Here is a 22,586-nt window from a genome sequence, read left to right on the forward strand (position 1 = left end):
ACAGGTTCAAATAAGATCTACTCACAACCAGATTACTGAGCCACAGCTACAGTAAAATATTGATAATGTATGTAGGGTTTTAAAGTAGTATGTAAATTCTGGTTGGATGGTTTGGACTTAGTCACTGAATGTGGAGACGTCCACTTCTCCACTTACACCTTGAGGATGGTTTATGCCTGATTTGTCTGTTACAAAATGTTGGAACAATGATCCTGCATCTTTCCTTGTCCCTCCTCAGTATTATTTTGACCACAGAAGCTTACATCTATCTTTACATTTAAATTTTTAATCAGGGTCTAATTCAGGGCATCTGGAGGGTTCTCACACTTTGTAGATGAGGTGAGAGTGTCTTACACATACATCAAGACTACAACTTACTTGATTCTGACTGGCTACTGTCCATCATAAGGAAGAATAATCAGGTAACAAATATATCTTTCTTTTTTACATATCCCTTCATCTGCCATCTCCCTCCTGTCCCCTCCAACCTCCCTACCCCCACAAGAAAAGAAAGATGAACAAATCCTGCCAATAAGGATCTCAGCGTCTAGCCAGAGGAGACAGATGCTCAAACATGCAATTCCAATGCTGTGTTAAAGGATGTGACACGGACATCCCAGGTGTTGACAGTGCACACGGCAGGAACTTCCAGCCCAGACTTGACAGGTCAGAAGGCTTCCTGGGGGAGATTGTGCGTCAAATGGAACCTGAAGGATAAGCAGGGGTTGAACCACATGAAAATAGGCAAGAAAGTAGTGAGAAAGTTCTAGGTAGAAAGAAGCACTGAAGAAAAGGAAGAGCAGGCTAGGTTAAAAATGTGAATGAAGTTAAATGTAACTGGGACATAGAGGAGCGTAGATGGAATGGAACGTGTAGGGGGAGGCCAGATAGTGAAGGGCCTTTTGTGCTATTTTAAGGAATTTAAACTTGAGTGACATTGGTTAGAAGTTCTTGCAGGAATCTATCCTAAAATCTGTGTCTTGATTATGAGTAATGGTTACCATTATTGAATGAAAAGGCTAATTTCTTTCTACTTCTTTTTCAAGTATTTTAGATATTGTAGATTATGCAGCTACTTGAATATAAGGATTCCTACAGTAAATTTCTCCTGGAATTGAGTATAAAAAGTCCTTATTGCTTAATGTGTATATATCCTTAGTCCTTATTGCTTAATGCGTATATATCCTTTCCAATTAGTACTGGAAAACCCAATGATACTTTCCTTGGCTACAAGGGAAGCTCAAAACATTTTGTGTTGCAGTCCTTCAAGGTGTCAAAGATATATATCAATAACTCTCATATTTGAATAAATTAATAAATTTTAACCTTCCTTTTCATTTTCTTGTTTAAAAAATGTTTTGATGTGATAAGCTGTCCAGAATTTTCTCTAGAAGTAAATGAGTATAAATAACATATATAACTTAAAATGGGAACATTTTTTGAATTTCCTAGGTCTTCCATTTTTAACCAATAACTTTCAGCTCATTCCTTCATAAAGGGAATTCTTTGATCAAGACAGAAATTCTAGCAAAAAGGAAAATCACACTTAAGTCTTTGAAATGAAAACATAACCAGAAGAATAACTGAGTAGCTGATTAAGTATTCTTCACTGCTGTGGGAATTACTAAATAGTTAATTAATAGCCCAGGTGAATAGGTAGATAGATAAGTGGGTGGGTGGATGCTTAGGTAGGTAGGTAGGTAAGTAGGTAGGTAGGTAGACAGACAGATTGATTGATTGATAGATAGGCAGGTATCTGAACCATAGCTTGAATAACAGTATGATATTTTTCCAATATTAGAGCTCTGTGTATGTGTATGTCTTATATTTAAATACACTTTTTATCTTTCTTTTCATTTTCCTTTTATTTTTGAAAAGGATAAAAAAGATTGAGCAAGAGCTACTTGATCCTACAAGAAAGAAAACTTTTTTATCTTAAATTGTTTTTGTTGAACAAAAACCTTTGGCTTCCATGTTTCCTCTTAGTGGATGACAGTCTTTGTGGCACTCTGATCACCTTAAGGAATGGGCAGACGTGGAGCACCTGGATGACATGTCTCTCTTGGTCAGCCCCTTGGGCCATCCCAACATCCTCCCTGGCCACCATCTATTTGGGTATGTTTCTTAATTCCCTTATCAGTTTCTGATTACCTTGTGTGCTAAAGTCAAATCCTAGCCTTTTTTTTTAAATTCTCTGGCCACTCCCCAGGCTTCTTTTTTCAGTTAACAGATTCCTAATTCCCCTTCTATCCTCCCCAAACCTTCCTAGCCTTCTTTCTCTCCAGTTCTTAATTATATCACTCCAGGAATTAGTCTTTCTGAACAGTATTCATGGTGTCCTTCGGTTAACTCGGCGTAACAACCTTGTTGTTTTCCAGGGACTTTACATGCCTTATTGGGTCATGTACCATAGATGTATATCCCACCATGTTCCCCAAAGGATTAACATTAGTTGGCATGAAACAGGTAAAGCAAACCAGCAGTTCCCTTGCCCTGACAATCCTAAACCACTAATTACCAAGCTGAAAAATGGGAAAGGAAACTCTGCTAAATTAATAATAAAAAGATAAGAAGTGGGAAGAGAGAGAATTTATTACCTGGTCCTGCCTGCCCTCTTTGGATGTGAATAAGTTTTACTCTTTAGTTTCTCCCTGGGCAATGGTAGTTAAGGAAGTTATACAAGATACTTGTGATTGAACAGAAAGGATAGGAGAGTTAAGACTCTGTGAGTTCCCTAGGACTTTGTGCATATCAGCTTTTAATAGGTTTTAGTCAAAAACTGAAAGAAAATTAAGAGAAAAACATGTAATTAAATTGAAAACGCAAAACAAGAAATATGCCAACTTTTTACTTGACTACGCATTTCACATCTTCAGATAACATTCAGTAACTTTTAATATCAACTTGAATGTATTACATTTAAGTATTTTGATTATTTGTAGACAGTCTTCCAGTAACATAATTAATTTCCTTTCTTTCATCAAAAATCTGTAATGAATTATTCCTTCAACTAAAGATTTTGCCTTAGCATGACAAGACTATGTTTAAAATTTAAAAAACAAATGTCCCTCTTATTACTCTGATCATTAAAAGAAACTAAAAAATGATTCTCTTTCCTGCATAATATTATTTAAAGAAGGCATAGGACATTCTTAATTGTTGCAGTGATAAGTTTAAGAAAAGCATAGAATTCATCTTATATTATCTTATTACATGTATATTTTCCCCTTAGAACATACTAAATGTACCCTCCTGAGCTTAATTTCAGATCTTTGAAAAAGATTTAGTCTTAAGTAATTTTAAAGGGATTTAAGCTCTAGTTAATAAAACATTTTTTATCCCCATGGGAATAGTTGGAAATCACATATTTACACCACTTCTTTAATTTAATATTCTAAAAAATGGCATCTGAGAGAAAACTATTGGGCAGGGGGCAGGTGTGGTGACAAACTACATAAACCATATAATTACTCTTAGTCTTCTAGAGTGCTTTCCATTTTCCAGATCTCTACAAGACACCAAATGAAAACACTCAATTGCCAAGAGGTAGATAATGAACCCATTTACCAGATGGGAAACTGAAGCTCTGAGACATGACTTGTCACAGGATACAAAAACGGTCAGCAGCAGAATCAAGTCTAGAAGCGGGAGGACTTTGTTGCCTTTGTATGCATGGCCACCTAAAACATGTCAATGGACGGACAGTAATAACATTGGTCCACTCCCACAGCTTGTGTTCCATCTTGCTCAACCACATGCAGAGCTGATAGAAGTTTGAACTCCTGTTAAAGTTGATGGGACATTTACTATCCAATGTCAAACCCACAAGATCAACATGAGGAATGATTATTTACAGTGGAATCCTCAGACTCAGGAATATGGTCTATGTAGAAACTATACAGAATACATTTCAATAAATGAGATCAAACATGAAAATCAAAATTAAAGGATAGCTACATCAATAATGAAAATGACAACTTCTGTTAAATATTTCTGTTAGTCTCTACAAAGAGATGCATATAAGTACAATTAAAAATAAATGATCAAACAATTCGATTTGCAATTTAACTCACATCTCTATGCTGATTTGAGTTTTGATCTGCATGCCCTTAAATTCTCCTTAGGAAGCAATAAACGTGGTATAATTTTACTTTGTATTGAACACATCTCTTTTTAGAGTACAAAAATATATCCTTATCCACTGCAAATAATTTACCAAGCTCCTTAAATACATTAAAGTACTAAAGAAAATTTGATTCATTGTACTGAGCATTGGGTATTAGCCAAACAAGCAACATGGTCAGCATGGAGGTACACTGGTGGTGGTAGTGGTGGAGGGGTGCTTTGTGAGATGTGCAGGACAATAAACAACTGTTGTTCTTCATTCTCATGAGAATAATGTCCATCGGTGCCAACACCACAGTTACTGTGTGAGTAGCCAGTAGATTAGGGACACGCTAACATAGACGGCACACAGTGTTACCCAGTTTATTCTTGTGATTGGTGGCTTGCCGTTACCTGTCACGTGGAGAATGGCACTGGAAGAGAGAGTGCCACTAGGGTTTTGGGCCCGAGCCACATAGAGGCCTGCATCTGCCTTGCGTACCTTCCGAACGAAGACCGAATGTCTTGTCTCCTTGCGTAAAACCTGTATGTGCCCATCTGCAGACAATGGCTGGCCCTTCTTGTACCTGAAGCAGAGAGTTAGATTTTAAAGTCAGGATCATGTTTATTTACATCATTTCAAAGTTCTAATATCCATTATGAATAGGCCCATTACCTCTGTAATAATCTCTAGCATTAGCAGGAACTTTGCAGCTACACCAAATTCCAATGGGGCTCCTTATCTTTCAAGCAGAGGTCAGCACTCGTGGCCAGAGAAGTATTTTGATTGGCTTGGACTGCATTTCTTACAAATTGATTTTTTTAAATATTTAACAATTGGAATGTTGCATATGAAAATTCAGGTATCCAGCTTCTCTTGAAAAACCGGACCATCTGGCCACACTGGGCCAACTGTTCGCCCATAGCAACAATTACCCAGAGTGGAAAATGGTGCCCTCATATTTGGCCTGCTTTGTGGAACAGCAGCTTTTGACTCCTTCCTGCGGTCTGTATTGGGGTGAAACTCACCTTCCCTGTCACATTCACACCACGAGATCCACATGAGAATACAAATGTACTGTTTTAGAGGAAGGTAATTACACACCATTTCCTAGTGAAATGAGTTCATTTAATTTTTATAAATTAATTTTATTAGAAGAAGAAATGATTTCTAATTATAAAAGGCATGTTTGCAGTTAGATTATTACTGTGACATGACATATTTCTAAAAATTTCTTATGAAAATGAACACTTAGATGCATCTTTTTATGAAGCATATAATTTATTTTGTATATTCTAGGTTTTTGGTTTATTTATTTATATCCTACGTTCTTCCACAAGAAGTGATGACAAACCTGAATCTGTTCCTGTTGCCTAATTGGTAACTTCACATTTTTCTGAGAGTCCTAGGGATGTATAATGCCCTGATAACTGGCCGGTTGTAAATTGTAGCACATCTGGTAGCAAAATATTTTTTCACTATGTTGCAAAAGTCTTGATTTTTCAACAATATATACTAACCAAGTTCTTTGTTGTGTGAACAAAACAAGGAAAACCTCAGACAACACTTTTCTTTGGGGTGAACTGATATTTAATAAATACGAAATACCTGATTTATAAAAAACCATGCAGTTGTAAAAAACACAAAATAAAACAGAAAGCATAAGAAGCTGCATTATTGACACAAGTGTAGTTTCTTTTAATAACTGAGAAACTAGTTTTCTCACAAACACTTTAGATAACTTGTTCACACTTCAAGTACCATCGATAGGCACACACAATTGACACTGTTAATTTAATGTCTCCTGAAACAGTATAATAAATGTATGCCATTTTACTTAGTGTATAAATCTAAATTCACTTTTATGTGTGTCATTTTGTCCTCAAATAAATCTAGTAAAGGATAAAAAATTTCAAAATGTTTAAAAGTAACCCACATATTGAGGAAATTAGAACTGCATTTGTTGTTAACAACAGTAAGTGGTTCAAAAACTGTACTCTGCATTTACTTTTACCAAAACAAATAAGTTAGAAAACAGTGATGTCGCCAGAGTGAAATCATCTTGTTCACAGCTCAGTGATTACACCACATTTCAAAAATCAGTTTATTACCTGCCACCTTGGGCAACTGTGAAAGAAATATTCTTATTCTCCCTTTCACGTGGAAGAAATTCATAAAAAAAAAAAAAAGAAGGAATCTTAGTAAAACAACCAAATGTTAAAAAGGTGGCATGTGACTGATGGGAAGAAGGAAAGGATGAAATAGGTAAATAAAAGAAAAGGAAAAAACCCAAGTTCTTATGTTTTTTAATTGAATAAGGGATGTTAAACCAAGGAAATTCTATGATGACGAAGAAATAGGTGATAGAATATCAACCCACAATCTTCAGAAATGTGAAATGTTAAATTGAACAAAAAACAAAAGAAGCACAACTAACTTACATTGCTTTTTGAGTTTGTTAAATTATATTTTATGTGGTTACTTCTCTTAAGGGTATTAGCCATGCTGCTACAAAAATGAGAGTTAGGGGTTTGATGTGATATTGAATCATGCAGAATTGCAGCATCATAGAATATTAATCAGCTAGCCCTAAACCTTTAAGTTTGTGCACACAGAATGATTTCCTCAGTGATTCAATTTGTTTCTGTTTATGATTTGTCATTATAGGCTACCCACCATGTCAGTGTAGGCTCTGGAAATCCTGTTACTTCAACTTCCAAAGTCACTGGAGAACCTTCCATGACAGTTACATTAGACAGGAGCCTGGAGAAAGTAGGTGCCTGACCAGCTAGGCTGACCATGCTGTTCTTTGCTGATGTACTTTTAATCTCTTCCCGGGGGACTACTGGCCTCGGACAACCCTGGTTGGTGGCTGATTGAAACCGGAGGCCTGAGAATGCATCAGGGGAAGCATGCAGCCTATCTCGGATTTTAGTGACGTTATTATCAGCATGCATTTTTTCCTGTGTTTCTAGCAAGCTTCCCTGAGCCTGAGGATGCTGGTGCAAAGCTTTCCCATGCACTTCACTCAGCATGCTCTCTGGATGCTTAGCATTGATTTTGCAGAAGGCAGTGCTCTTTTCCAGCAATCCCTGGGAAGTTAATGGGGGCTCAGCTTTGAGTCGGGGATAAGGTCTCTCAAAATGACTTGAAAACATTTCTCTCTTATCATTGCAAGTGTCAGCAAAATCCACAGGTGGTGGGAGACCAGATGCCTGGGCCTCCCCTGGACCGTTGGTCCCTGTCTGCATCCTGAAGTTGCTGATGTGAACACTGAGGGAGGAAGAGCTGGAAGGCTCCTCAACCTCCATATCAGATGGTGCAAGAGGGGACGCAGGGCTTCCTGGGAGTGGAGGCAAGGAGATGTCATCAGGTGAGACACACTCATATTCCTCTCCTGATAGCATGTCTTCAGGCAGGAACAGGTCCTGGATGCCACCCTCTTTGGCAGAGGGCAATTGCTTTGGGTCCTGTGGCAGCTGATCCTCCCCTGCTCCATTGATGGCCCACATAGCTGCCCCTTGTGCCTGTCCCTTCAAAGGAGAAAAGCCAAAGCTTTGAGTTAGTCATTCATTTTTCTTTTTTCAGGTCCAATTACAGTGAAACTCAACTTCTGAGGGCCAACCTGAGAAAATCTATAGCAAATCAAAGCTTAGAGACCTGGCACATGGATCACAGAACTTGAAACCCTTTGTCTGTCTGGGAGCAGTCCCACCCCATGACTAAAGAATTGTAAAACTGACTTGAGCTCTGAGTGAAATATGATAGATCTTATGGAATAGAAGAGAGAAAGCCCTACTTTTCTTTTGTAATGGAAGGGTTGCACTGGATCAGTGTCTTTCAAACCATGGTCTGAAGAGTCCCTTTCAACCAGAAAACTCCTTTGTCTGTTTTATTTGTCTATACTCCATGTGAACAGGGTTCCTAAATATAGGAGCCCCCTTGTTAGGTGATGACTCAGACCCTCCCAGAATAACCTCTCTCCTCTCTCGAGATAGCCATTCTTAATGACTGGTTTTATTTTCTTAAAACTCCTTGGCTCTATTCTCACATTGTAAAAAATATTAAGCACCTGCTATATACTAGGTACCATGCTAGGCATCAGAGAGCTATAATGGTGAGCAAAAGTAGAAACAGTCTCTGCCCTTGTGGAAAGGACAGCCTTATAGGGGAGGTAGATATTAATGGGACAATCACATTTTGTGGGCTTTCACAAAAGAACACACCAAGATACAATGGAACAACACCTGAACTTACCCTTCTGTCCTATGTGGAGTGTAGGCCATGCCAAGAGCTGTAGCTAGCAGTATACCTCCCCTGGCTTATACTGTCCTACCCTACCTCCAAATAATGCATGCCCATCTTTAGCTTAACAAGAGGCTCAAATATCCCTTCTGACATAGAATCCCAAGAACACTGAAGCTAAATGGGTTCTCATCTATCCCAACCTGCTTGTTTTAGCAAGTTGCCTTTCCTCAGCATTTTGGATGCATTTTAAATTAACTTATCTTGACTCCGACTTATTCTTTTTAGCCCATAGTCCTGCTCTCGACATATACTTTATTAGTGACTTTTGAGTCAATACATGTGTTCTCAGGTGACGAGTAGAAGCAAAAACACATCTATCCTACAGAGATGACTTCTTAAAGAAAGCATAAATCCACATAGAGAAATTGCGTTCCTCCAGCCGTTTAGAAGTTCAAATACTGGGAATAAAAGCTAGAAGTTCTTAAGAGTCCCTCTCCTTTCTTAAAAATATCTGAACACATGCCCAAGTAGGGAATGCTCCTCCTTTCTGTGGTTGCCTACCACAGTTTAGTTCTGCCATCTCTTCCTGATAGAACATTTATTCTCCTCCTAAGGACTTTGATCCAACCTCCTGCTCAGTGATGAATCTCCTTTACAACATTCCTGGAAGCTCTATTTGAATTGCTTTCTGCAATTTACACCAGTGGATCTGTATTGGCCTCCTGGAGCTCTCCTATTTAATTGCCCTTTGACTATTTGGAGAATTGGTCCCACAAACTCTGTGACTCTTTCTTTGGGCTAAACATCACCAGGCTACCATCTGCTTCTGCCTGACTCCCAGAACTTTCATCATCCTGGTCATCTTCTGGGCTATAAGCTCCTCCTAGTAGAGCAGGGAGATGGACATTTGTTGATCTTCGGAGCTATCAGGGGAACTCCTTAATGACTTCTTCAGGTAACTTATGCCATTCCAGAGAAAAATAATGCTTTAAAATTATCTGAGAATTTACACCAACTTTGGAGACCCTCCAGGCTTCTCTCCCCACTCCTCACTTCCTACTGGAGAAGAATGGACTTACCTAAATGAGGCTTTGGAAGAAGGAACTGAGCATGTTATGCTCAGTACCTCTAATGCCTTCTCTTTTGAATCTGCCTTCCACCAAATAGTAGCATTCAGGTTAGCTTTAAGGCATAAAAAAACACCTCTAGGGGAAGCCTGTGGTTGTCTGGTTGTGCACCCAAGTGGCTGGGTGGGCAAGGCTATCTAAATCAGGGTTGAGGTTTTGGGAAACCCACTAGAGATGTCCATCTAAGCCACGTCCTCCAGTCCAGCTTTTACTGATTACTGATTGCTGACTCCTCTGTCTTACTTTTAGTTGGTACCAAACTCAGGAAGGGAATCCAAGGATATTTAATTTGTCACCCCTAGAATTCCCAAAATGCTCTCCACAGAAAATAACAGTACCAGATAATTTCTACTTACAGTAAGAGAGAAGTAGTTTTCTCAATTTTTTTCTGGAAACATTTCAACTTATTAATGTCATCCTAAACATGTTTGTTTCCAGAATTCATTTACTTTCCAGATGGGAAGTAATCAGTAGAATTTTAATCTCCTTGATCTATATGATACGTTTGTATTGAAGTTACTGTATTTGTTCTTTTTTTTGTTTGTTTTTATAAGAACTACATTGGACCATTGATTTATACTGAGTTTTCAGTATGAATTTCTTACTTCCTCTATCTTATATTGGGGCAGTTAATTTAAAGACACAACTGAGAATTTTAAAAACATATCTCTGCTAAATTTAATTTTCAGGTACTAATCTAGTTTATAGCCTATTGAAATCTTTTTGAATTTAGAGTCTCTACCACCCATTGCAGGAATTATTTATTTCAGTTTTATGTCTATATGTTTGGTAACCAAGTTTCTGTCCATTAATACCACTGATAAAAATGTTGGCTGCTACAGTTTAGGGCAAAGTCAGATGTCTCCCCAAGGCTGATTGTCTTCTAAGATGACATTGATGAATTAACACTCTACAATTATTACAATTTGGTTGGGTACAGTTACTATCCAACCAAACTCTCATTCCTTTTGCATTTCTCCACTTATCTTAAAAGAGATATCATGAGTGTGTTTATCAAATGACTTCCTGAACTCATGAAAAATTATGTACATGGCACTAACTAGGACTACCCTTTAAATAATCATCTCAGTAAGCAAGTAAGGTAAGGGTAATAGATGTTTCTCTGAGTAAATTCATGTTGGTTTCTGGCATATCTGCCTTTATTCTCAAATGCACATAAACTTTCAGGTTGTATTGTTATTATCAAATTTTACTGAAATTCCTTTTATGCCCACTGAGTTTCAGTTTCCTGGATCTACCTAGTTTTCCTTTATGAAAATGGTATCCAAACATTCAACATACCAACTATTTTTCTATATTTCCCCACCATGAAATCATCTTCATTACCAGTTAAAAAAAAAAGTGTGTGTGTATGTATGTGAGTGTATATTTTCCAGAAAGGGGTAAATAAATCTATATATGTCAGCACAGACAGGGAGTATTTTTGCATGAGTCTGATAAGTTCAGGCAAAATGACTGGGAAACTCAGATCTAATTCACCAAAACATAGCTCAGCTCTCAACCTGTTTCTCTTATATCCTTGACTGCTTTTTGTCTTTTTTGTTGGCTCCTTTTTCTTTTCCTACCTTCTAAATACACAAATGACCTATGGTCTTGTTCTTAAGCTCTCTGATCTTCTCTATATACTCCCCCTCGAAGATTTCACCAACTTTCATATCTAATGAACAGTTAACTTCAATTAATCCTAAATCCATAGCTTCAGGTCTTATCTCTATCATGATTTCTGAACTTTCATTTCACTGATGGTCATAATTACTTGGATTTACAGTCATGACCATGTAGCAGACAATGTCTGGTAGGGCAGAAAACAATGATTTTCTACATCCATCCAGCTAAAGTTCAGAACCAATCCTTAAAGCATATTGAGCAGGGAGCCATTGACATGGTAAATCTGAAGAGATATCATAAGGACTTTACCTTCCAAAATATCTCCCAACTGATAATCTTGCCTTGGGATACATAGGATTTAACGAAAGAAATGAGAAGTGGATAAAGAAGGATATTGAGCTTAGGGTTCAATCTATGAAACACATTTCTGGAGAAGGCTCTTGGAGGTGGCTTTGGGCAGCCAAGAGATGAGTTGGTATCTTTGTGTACTTTGGGTGGATAAGGTTAAAGAGAAAGGTACAGAAAGGTAGTGAAGGAGAACACCTTTGTCCTCTTCCCCATTTTTACTAAAGCAAGTATCTCAATAACATCTTCCACAATCCAGAATCCACCTTCCAGGTGAACAGAGTTAAGAGAGGAGGGTCCAGGGACTTTCTTCACCTAGTCTAATGAGAGCCCTCCACTGAAATGTTTGCTCTAAAAGTACTTCCAAGCTATTGCTTTATTAATCATCATGGAAACACATGAAATGGAAAGAGGGAAATGTGTAGCATGGAAAGCTACAGTATCATTACAAAACAGCTTATTTATATGCAACATTTTTTTGGCACTCTCTTTTGGTCTTGTGGAAGGAGTACGTGGCTGAAATTAGGAAACTGGGGCAACCTGCCCAGCTCTGGCACTAACTTCCTGTGTTTTTTGGAGGGCAAGATATTTAACCTCTTTTGGCCTCAGTTTCCTCAACTGTAAAATGAGATTTGATCAGATGATTGTTAAGTCCCTCTAGCACTAAAATTCTATAACTCTAAATGCCGGCAATGGAAGGATTCATCTTCCACTGAATAGTTCCTTTGGGACTCTAGGCGAGTCTCTTAATACTATGTACTTCCATTTAACCTCAGGAAATTTCAGACATTACTGTGGATTTAGCTTCAGTGCTTGCCTTGGAGATAAAATGCCACCACGAATCTGTTAGCAGGGCAATGTTCACAGCATTTATGAATTGCCTAATTCCACCTGCTGCATTTTGGGCCAGAAAAATGAGAAGCACTACACATTTTTATCTCCAGGAAAAATTCCTGTGATGAATATACTCTTGTAATAGTTTGGTGGCATCATTCTTTCTGACTCAAAAAATTTTTCTAGGAAGAATAGCATCATTTAAGAATTGAATGTAGTGATTTTGCGACAAGCTTTGGTGTTTCTTGTTGTCTGCCCACATGGTGTTTTGGGGAATTGTTACGTCTGACCTTAATATAAAAAATATAGCATGATAAGAGAGGGTAAATGTAATTGAGCTGTTTAAAAGTGAAGATTACTGCCACCCTTTCATTTTGCTGTCTGTACCAACTGCACCAGAATGCATAATGAAATGATGTCAACCATAGTTGTTGACAGCTGTAATCATGTTCCTTAACTTTTAACTTAAATGACTGATGGTCTACCATACTTTTTAATTTATGGTGTATCATGCCTTTTAATTTATATGAATCCTGAACTATGAAGTAGAAGCTATTTTTCAATGACAGTAAATCTTGCTTTTATATTTAAAGAAATGTTTCTTCTTCTAAGAAAAATAAATAGAAGCAAGGAACACCATTTTTACTAACTATAAGTGAGTGTGTTTGCTTTTGTGGTAATAGCTTTTGTTTCTGAGTTTTTAGTAAATGTTCCTAGTTCATGATGTAGCAAAATGTGCAGAATAATATAAAATAAATGATGTAATTTTGGATTTAGCAACTCTTAGAAACTTAATTAAGAGCGCATGGTACATTTAATGTTATTCTTTAGTGACCAGTGGTTCTTAATGAAGGGTGATTTTGCCCCCCAAGGGACATTCGACAATGTCTGGAGACAAATTTGGTTGTTACAGCTGGGGCAGGGCAGGGAGGGTGCCACAGGCGTCAAGTGGGTAGAGGCCAGGGATGCTGCTAAATGCCCTACAATGCACAGGACATTCCCTCACAACAAAGAATTACCTAGCCAAAATGTCAATTATGCTGAAGTTGAGAAACACTGACTTAGACAAAATCAGAGTAGCTGAAGACCACTGACTCAAGGTTAAGGTCAAATATGACCAAAGTCCAGCAGTTTTCCCTTGCTTTAGACAAGAACCAGTATTTAAATGCTTTAGGGTACACAAAAAGGCAGCTCGCTTAAAGGTAGCTGCTGCCTGGTGGCTGTATAATCACACTAGACCTTGACATAGATTGAACCTTTGGAAAAGGACATACAAGGAAGTTCTAAGACCTGTATTGATTTCAAGGAAAAATAAATCTTTCTCCATAAAGTGACTGCCACAAATGGGGAATTTAAAAAAAAACAACTATGTTTTATTAATATAGGGATAGTTGAGAATAATGTTGACTCCGCTTATTTCTCTTCTTCCTCTTCCATTCCACAGGAAATATTGGGAGCAGGAAACTTGGCAAAGCAAAAAGTCAAGAGCTAATTATAGTACAGCAGCTATGAATAGAGAGTGAGTAGCTTATGCCCAAGATCCACAATGATGTTGTGATTTAAATACTTTTGAAATCATGATACATTTGAATTTTGTGAGTATTTGCAGTTTTTGATACATGCTTCAATTTATCTGTAACTGCGTAGGTTTTAAAATAATTTAAACATTTCTCTAAATACTTTAGTATTTGGTTTTCAGCTAGACTCTATATTTCAATGCATCTGCCTGGAAATATCCTGGAGGTAGATTCTGTTGGAGCAAGATACTATCAAATTTCATGTACTAAGACTTTTCATTGGGTCGTGTAAAACAATAAAAATCATAGCTTTGTGTTATAATAAAGAGGAAGAAGTAAAATTTGAAGTTGAGATTGAATATAAAAGGACAAAAGGAAAGGCAACTAGAGACAGGGGAAATAGAAGTGGTCTGGGGTGATATTATAGCCTTTGACTGGCAGTCCCCAAACCACTGTGCAACACTCTGATTCCAGCATTTAATAGAGGAGGTCAATGGGATAGAAGAGAGAAGGATTAAGGGAGGAGTAGACTGAAAGTAATGGAAACTCACATTGCACACTGGGAGATTCAATTAGCTTAGACAAGGTTTTGATTTACTTTTTTTTTTTTTTTGCAATGTCCAATGACTCTGCATCAAAACAAAAGTAATGAATAAACAGCTGAGGTTTAGTAGTTTTCTTTACCTTAATCCTTTCTTCATTGAGTATTATCTGCTTATTTCTTGCTGGTTCTTTTAGTAGGTCAATGCAATCATTATGGGAGTCTTCCATGTTCAGATTTGTCTTTAAAACGGCTCCCTGCTGTACAAAGCAAATGGTTAGTGAGAACTTGGGCCAGGAAAGTTGGAAAAACAGTGCCATGCAATAATCACTTGGAAGAAAATGTAGGCCACTTGCAACCTTTCAGCAAATGTTTTCCACAAGAGACTGAGGTACTCCCATGATGTGATTTATAAAATTATCCCCCCAAGCTCAGCATTCCCCTTCCCTCTTGCCCCACTCTTTTGATAAACTTCATCGCCAGTAATAATTGGTTGTTAAAAGGCCCAGCAGGAAAAAATGTAGGGAAAAATTGTTACAATAAGATACTCCTAAAGGAGAATTTTCTAGAGAAAGAAGTCATTGTACACAGTAGTTTAAACCATTAGGAGAGTCTGGGGAGTAGCAATGAGGTAGAAATGATTAAAGGTCTCTGATGGAGAAGAAAGTGGGAAATCTAAAGGATTTACACAGGCAAAATGTTTGGGAGACTTTTGAAAAGAGGAGGGAAATATCACTGAGTATAGTAAAGAAAAAAAAAAACATTGAGCACAAAAGATGTTTCGTGTGGGCAGTGATATCTTGCTCCCGCATTTCATGGGGCTCAGTTTTGGCGTGGAACTAAGGGGACATGAAAACTACTGTAGAGCCAGTGTGAGGCCTCAAAGACTTTGTGAAGGTAAAAAGACCCAGAAGCACTCCAAGTCACACACTAGCTTAGGATGGGGAGGCTACTGCAGCAGAAGATTCTCTCGTCATCCAGAATATACATGATTATTAGATATGCTTTAAAGAAACAAATATGCTTCTCAAAGTTCATTGACTACACTGACTCAGAAGAATGATTCCGAGAGATGCATTACTGGGAAGGTTTGGGTTTTAGTCTTAACTCTAAAACTAAACTGGTTGAAATTACTGGATAAGTTACTCTGCTTCAGTACACACTTGATACCTAATTCCAAAATGGCAGCTGTTGTGGAAAGAATGCTAAATTTTGAATTAGAAGATCTAAATTAAAATTTCAGACCCAGAACTTAGTGAATAAGGTTCCAGGCAAAGCATTTATACCCTTTGAATTTATCCCTTTGCCTCTAAAACAAGAAAACAACATTTGCCTCATCTCCATCACAAGATTATTTGGGTGATCACTGGAGATAATCTAAGTGAACATCCTCTGTACATCTCAAACTGACATACAAATGGAAAGAATTATTATCATAATTTCAAACTGGACAGGATTTTTTTGGGCCTACTTTTTACTAATCGCTATAAAAGAGAGCTATAACATCAACCTTAAAAACATAAAGTCCAGATATCTTTGCTTTTCATGCAAACATCTGTAGTGTTTGTATGCATTTTTTGACAAGCTTTTGTTCAGGTTGTAGCGTGTATGGCAATGCTGATGTTTATTTTTCTTGTCAGGCCCTTTTTCATTTCTACACCTACCCACAACAAACGTTTTCATGCTACTGAGTGATTTTCCTTCTCTGTCCCAATCCTTTGGGCATTTACTACAAATGCCAAAAGCTTTTTGGAAAATGTTTTAGAGAAAGCATGGTGTTACATGTTATGGGGGACTCTAAACTGAACAGAACCATGGGGTTTCCTTGAGTATACAAAAGTCAAGTGTTTGTGATGGTATTGGCAGTTATACATGATAAGTATGGTAGAAAGAACATAAAGTGCTATGGGAGATCAGGGAGGGAGTGCTATAGTTGAGGAAGGACTCACGGTGGAGGCGATATTTGAATTTGGCTTTGAGAGATGGTAGGATTTCAATAAGCAGAGATAGAAGATCATGTACTCAAAGTGTCAGTAGTAGAAAACTCCAGGGAATGATCTGAAGACCAGCAGGACTGGAATCTATGATGAATGTAGAAGCACAGTGGTTTGGAAAGGCAACTGAGCCTCAGAACATTGGAAGGCCTTGAGTCTGGACTTTATTTGGAAAGCAATGAAGCATCTGTAGTGAAGTATTTTGGATGCAAAAATGACACAGAACTGTATTTAGGAAGAATACTCGAGCTGGGGAGTATAGTTAGGAGGCTCCTGACTAGAGCAAAAGGGGATTGAAGGGTGGTTTGGGAATGAAAAGAGAGGGCAGAATCCTGACTACTGGGTGTATAGAGGAATGGGGCGGAAAAAATAGAAAGAGGGAATGGAAATAATTACTTCAGGAAGAACAGCCATGGAGGGTAGAAGCTAGAGTGGGATATGGCTTGGATAGGACAGATTTTATTGAGTTGGATCTCTCTTGAAGATAAATAATGTAAATAGGAGGGATGATATAGATAAGGGAGAACAAAGAGTCAGAGAAAGCAGTGATTTTTAGCCTGGGTATCTGAAGTCAGGAGAACAAACTGCAGCTCCACAGTAATTTGCAAGCCCTTTAGAGAGTGGGGTAGAGGTGGGGAGGAAATGATAAATGATAAATGTTGAAAAAGATAATATGAGATACAAGGTACATTCATGCATTACTGTTGGCATTATAATTTTAAAACATTTATGGAAAGTGATTTACAATATATATTTAGAAACATTAACAATTCATAGGTAATATATATAATCCATAGGTAATAATATAAAAGAAAGAAAAAGCTTTTTGCATGAAGATGTTCATTGAGGTGTTATTTAAAATGGCAAAAGAGTTGAAAAAAATCTAAAGCCTTAACCAAAGGAAAAATATAGTTTGGTTGAGCACCTACTGATTTAAAAGCCTAGAAAACAATTTTGAATGGAATAAGTACTGAAATTTATGACATGGAAATGCATGAGAAAGCTGGTTGACCAAAATAAATACAATTCTACTCTAAACTGCAATGGCCCCACTATGCCTCAGTGACAGCGATAACCACAGTGATAATCATGGGTGTCATCACTGGTGCATTCAACCCTCAGGTCTACCCTATAATTAGTTGCCACTATTTCTTCAATTTTGCAGATCAGGCACCTGAGACTAGGGCAGATTAGGTAATTTACCCAAGGTCACAAATCTAATAATCTGGGGAGTTGGTATTCCAAAGCAGCAATGTTTTACTCTGGAGTCTGTGCTCTTAATTACCTTGCTAAATAAATAACCAGTTCTTTCAGCCAGTTGTAAAAACAGCATTAATCAGACCCTTTTTAGACATGACAAAGACAAAAGAACATATGTATTTCTCTCTTTTAACGGGTTGCTTATAGACATAAACAGGTTTTTTCTATATTTTTTACTGTTAGTTTTTTATTCCATGAAAGACATCAATGATTAGATTAATATTTCCATGAAGTTAAATGCTCAATGAATATAATACCTGAAAGATTAGTTTTATTTTCTCTAGGGCCATGATTTGGAGGAAAAAAACCCCCTTACATCCATTGTTTATAAGCAAAAATATAGGCTGTTTAATACAGACATTACTTTGGTTTTAATGGAACACATTTATCCTTTAGGATATGATCCATGAAAATGTAAACGAGACACCTTAATTGTGTTTAGCCCTCATTCCCAGCTATATTTTTCTCTGCAGAGATGAAAAGAAACAGAATTAATTATCAGAAACAACCAGATAATTATGTTAGAAAGCTGTGAAACAAATGTGCACATTATGTCCCTTGAGAATTTCTATTAGAACATCTCTGCCAAGAAGACACTTGATCAACACATTTTTATTTATATCACTTGGAAATAAATATTCTGAGAAGAAGAAACTACCTTCAGCTTTTCTTCAAGTTCTGTGAGAGAGCTACATAATTCCGCAACAGACTCAAGAACCTCTTTGTATTTTGTCACTATTTTCTCACCATATTTCTGCCCTTCTTCCAAACCTAGGGAAGAGAAGAGATAAAAGTACTTTTAAAGGTCAACTCCTTAGCAGACAAAAAAAAAAAAGCCCAGGCATAACTCATCTCCTCAGCATCAGGTATAAGGGCTGGTAGGTAGATAGTAAGTGCTTAATAAATACTTGCTGAACATATAAATAAAAGAAAAAAGGCTTCTTTATTTTTGGAAAGTCAGATATTCTAGAAAAATAGTTATATTTGATGTATCATGTCACTTTTATGTAACCTACATAATATTGCTATAATAATACTCTTAAAACTCAATTCTAATCAAGTTTTCTCCTGTTCAGAACATTCAGTGGTTCTCCACTTCCTAGAAAAGTACAAATTCCTCAGATTGGCATTCAAGGCCCTCTATAATATGGCTTCAACCTGTGTCTTCCAAATATATGTCACCCTAATTCCTTCCTTCATGAATTTAATCTCTGTCCAAACTGAATCACTAACTCTTCCCTCAGAACCATTCACAGCCACTCAGTTTTCTTTCCTACAACAGAAATGCCCTCCTTCCTCCATATTTCTGCTGTCAAAATCCAACCTACTCTTCAAGATGTGCATCAGATGCCAAAATCTCTGTGAAAATGCTCTTAATACTCCCCAACTGGATTCTGTCTCTCCCTATTGGAACAATAATAAAAATAGCTACGACATAGTGAATGTTCATTATTTGCTTGTGGCTAAACACTTCCTAAGCATTATCCAAGGTAATTCTCAGGTAGGTTCTATGACTATCCACATCTTACAAATGAGGAACCTGAGGCTCAGAAGAGGTTAACTTGCCCAGGTGACCCAGCCAATAAATAGAGGAGCAGGGATTTGAATCCAGGGCTACCTGATTCCATAGCCTAGGCCAAGCTGTGCTGCACATTTCATCCCTTTCTCATTGCATTTACCATATCATGACTTCTAGGCCTAGACTGTGGTTTCCTAAATGTAGGCATTAGGTCTTATTTATCTTTATATCAGCCATAGCTCCTACTACATAACAGGTACTCAAATTCTTTTTGAGGTAAATGTATTATTTGAGTCAAAATTCTGGGTTCAATAATGCTTAAGTGGCCAGCAGTAAGTGTGCAATAAGTACCTTACCTGTTACAAATTTTCAAAAATGCACAGCTTTCATACTGAACAGATGAAGACTCACATCATTCATTTGTTCATTCAGTGACTCACTTATTCATCAAATACTTGTTAAGAACTTAGAATGTGAACTAACAGGTAAAATCCCTTCTCTCGTGGAGCTTACTCTCTGGTAAGGAAAGACAGACAACAAAGAAATAACTATATAATACATCAGTTGGTGATGAAGGCCAGGAAGACAACCAAAGCAGGATCATGGATGGTGTAGGATGGAAGGAGTCTGTAACTTTTATGGTGATGTATGAGTACTTACCATGTACCGGAACTGAATAGGCACTGAAATATAGTGATAAAATACACTGCCCTTGCCCTCAAGGAGCTGATAGTAGAGAAGACAAACAAATAAGTCCACCTAATAGTCAGTAGAGAAGACAAACAAATAACATCTAGGTGATAATTCTAGTGAGAAAAGTATAATAGAGGGAAACAGACAATGCTTTGGAAACAGTGTGCCTCCAAAATTTTTTAGAGCACTTAAACAGTAACTACAGAAAGAAGATATATTAGTTTTCATTAATTTTTCAATCCTTATTTTACTATTTTTATGTTACTACCCTTTTCCTTTGGAAAATCATGAAAAATTCATTCTCAGTACTATCATATTAGGCCGTGCAGTATATACTGTTCTACGAAATTTGTATGGCTGTCCATGGATAATGCTTCATGTTACAAGAGAAAATATTCATCCGTCAGCAGCTGTGAGCGGCCAGAAGAAGCGTTCGGAACCACCTGTTGCTGTCTTCTTTCTGGGCAGGATTTGCCTCGTCACTGGTACTGCTCTTGGTTTCATAGGAAAGATCAGGGAATTCACGAGACTTACTCCTCAGAGCCCTCAAGGACTGCCATCATCTAGGGGAGCTTCTCAATGACTGCCTCCTTCCTTAAAAAGAAGGACTTCTTGGGCTGACAACTGAATTATCTTTCCTAGTCATGGAGAGGAAAGCAGAATTTGTGAGACGATCATTTGAGTTCTCCCATTTAATTCACAAGTGAGAGGAAGGCAAGGGAGAATTTCTAGCTCTTTCTTCAATACATGAACCACAACCTTCACAGGAAACAGGAAGGCTCGAGGCTTCAGTCCTAGCTCTACGCTTGCTTAAATTTTTACAGGAGTTTTGTATGTTTTTCAAGGAATCATTCTAGTGGGAGTTACTTTTCTTTGGAGCGGGGGAGGGGTCCTAGATATTGTTTGGGTTTTATTACCCTGTAGGTGATCAAAGGGAATGGGTGAGAAAAGAGAATAGAGGAGGATTTACACAAGGTAGTTAAAAGTCAGCTGGCTTCATCTCCTGCTGTGAGAAGTTCCTTCCTCTGCTTCCTACTGTTTATTTTTGCTAGATGTGAGCTCTTATCGTGAGCCATTTCCCTGACCAGGTCAGTGTACTGAGGATCCTGAGGATCCTGCTGTGCTCTTACTTTCTGCTGAAATAGGTTCAGTATAGATTTGTTCAATGCCAAATCACTGGCTGTCTGAAAAGAGATCTCACCATATAAGCGCTGGGCAAGGTCAGTGATTTCTCGAATCCTTTCTTCTTGCTGAGGCACTGAAGGCATGATAAACTTATTGAACTGCTGGTGAAGAATTTCCACAGCTTCTTTTGTCTTGCATTCTGTGGAGTATTTCCCAACTCTTACAACTGTGGCACTTGCATCTTCATACCAAAAGTGACACTAAGTTAAAATGGGACAAAGTGTAGATTAAAGAGGCACCACTCTTCTAAAGCTCTTAATTTTGAGCACTGAAGTGTCAAATTTTAATTTCCTCAAACTTCATATCCATTACAGTGTGAACTTTCTAAGTCACAATAAAGAAATATATATATATATATATATACACTATGCCTTCACACTTGAATATTAGAGGCAAATAAGAAAGTATGGAAAGACGTTTGATTCTCCTGCCTTCTTAGATTTGCCGAAGTATAATTCCTAAGAGAAATGTTGCAGATTTACAAGAACAGGTAGTATAGCAAACATTTGGCACTGAAATGTTTATACAAGAAACATTTTTTTCAATAAAAGAGAGAAAATGCCGCTAACACATAATACCCAACATAATTAACTGAAATCATTAACAATATCTGGAGAAAGTACATTATACCTGATTAATAATCTTATAAATTAATTCTCTGTGAAGAATGCGATTTAGTCAATGGTTGAAGGAAATACCATCTACAGAATAGTATATGACCTTTTTAAAATAGAAGATACATGGTCACATTGTCTAAGCACAGTGGAGAGTTGAGAGAGTTTCTCACTAAAAATAAATAACTGTGATAGAAGGAATGTGTCTGACATGGGCCAGAAGCACTTATGCTGGGTGAGAAATAGAAAAACATGATTGTTAGGAGCTGGCTTTAAATACGTGCCACAGAGCTACAGAAAACCTATATATCAGATATAGACAGATTGTCTTGATACTCTTCAACACAGTGTTAAATCTAAAAACTCAACTGCATTAGCGACAAGAAGGATAGATGTTTTATCTCTCAAAATAAAGGGTTACAAAGAACACTCAAGACCTTCAAGAATAGAGTTTCTTCCATATTGAGTGTACAAATAATAACTTTAACTTGTCAAATTTGATATATTTTATGTGTACTTTACCATGTATTCTCTCAACAGTAATAAAAATAACACCAATAATGGTTTTTATACCTGAAAAATGAGTTTTTTCCTAAATCTTTTCAAATTTTATGAAATAGATAAGCCATTCTGAGTATTTCAAACAGATATCTTGCAGTACACAAGCATGAACATGATTCTATGATGATTAAAGGTCTCGAGTTGATGAGGGCTTGGAAGAATGGGAACTCTCATAAGTTGCTGGGAAGAGCAAATTAGTAAAATCTTTCTGAGGAGCAGCTAGACAATATAAACAAAAACCTTGTAACATACATCCTTTTGACAATCACTTTAGAAAATTATCCTGAGGAAATAATCATGGAAAGGTATATGATATATGGATTTAATAGCAATAACAGCTAATGCAACATTTGTTTTGAAGAAGCAAAATAAACTTTTAAAGCAACATTAATGGAGAATGATTAAATATATTAT

General features: G+C 37.2%; 1 protein-coding gene across 4 annotated transcripts in view; it reads right to left on the minus strand.

Annotated features, from left to right (window-relative positions):
- Positions 1 to 2,832: 2,832 nt before the first annotated feature.
- Positions 2,833 to 22,586, minus strand: part of CCDC141 (coiled-coil domain containing 141) — a 232,839-nt gene continuing 213,085 nt past the window's right edge. For 3 of the 4 annotated variants that reach the window (XM_037848536.1, XM_037848537.1, XM_037848535.1), the window contains 5 exons: positions 21,014 to 21,197; positions 18,259 to 18,371; positions 14,490 to 14,606; positions 6,782 to 7,638; positions 2,833 to 4,691 (listed from right to left, as the gene is read on the minus strand). In XM_037848536.1, the coding sequence (XP_037704464.1) occupies positions 4,424 to 4,691; positions 6,782 to 7,638; positions 14,490 to 14,606; positions 18,259 to 18,371; positions 21,014 to 21,197 (1,539 nt within the window). In that variant the 3' untranslated portion in view covers positions 2,833 to 4,423. The remainder of the gene's footprint in view (positions 4,692 to 6,781; positions 7,639 to 14,489; positions 14,607 to 18,258; positions 18,372 to 21,013; positions 21,198 to 22,586) is intronic. The other variant, XM_037848538.1, reaches the window with a different exon arrangement.

This window comes from Choloepus didactylus, chromosome 9 (assembly GCF_015220235.1).
Source record: "Choloepus didactylus isolate mChoDid1 chromosome 9, mChoDid1.pri, whole genome shotgun sequence".
In the NCBI taxonomy this organism is placed as follows: Eukaryota; Metazoa; Chordata; class Mammalia; order Pilosa; family Megalonychidae; genus Choloepus; species Choloepus didactylus.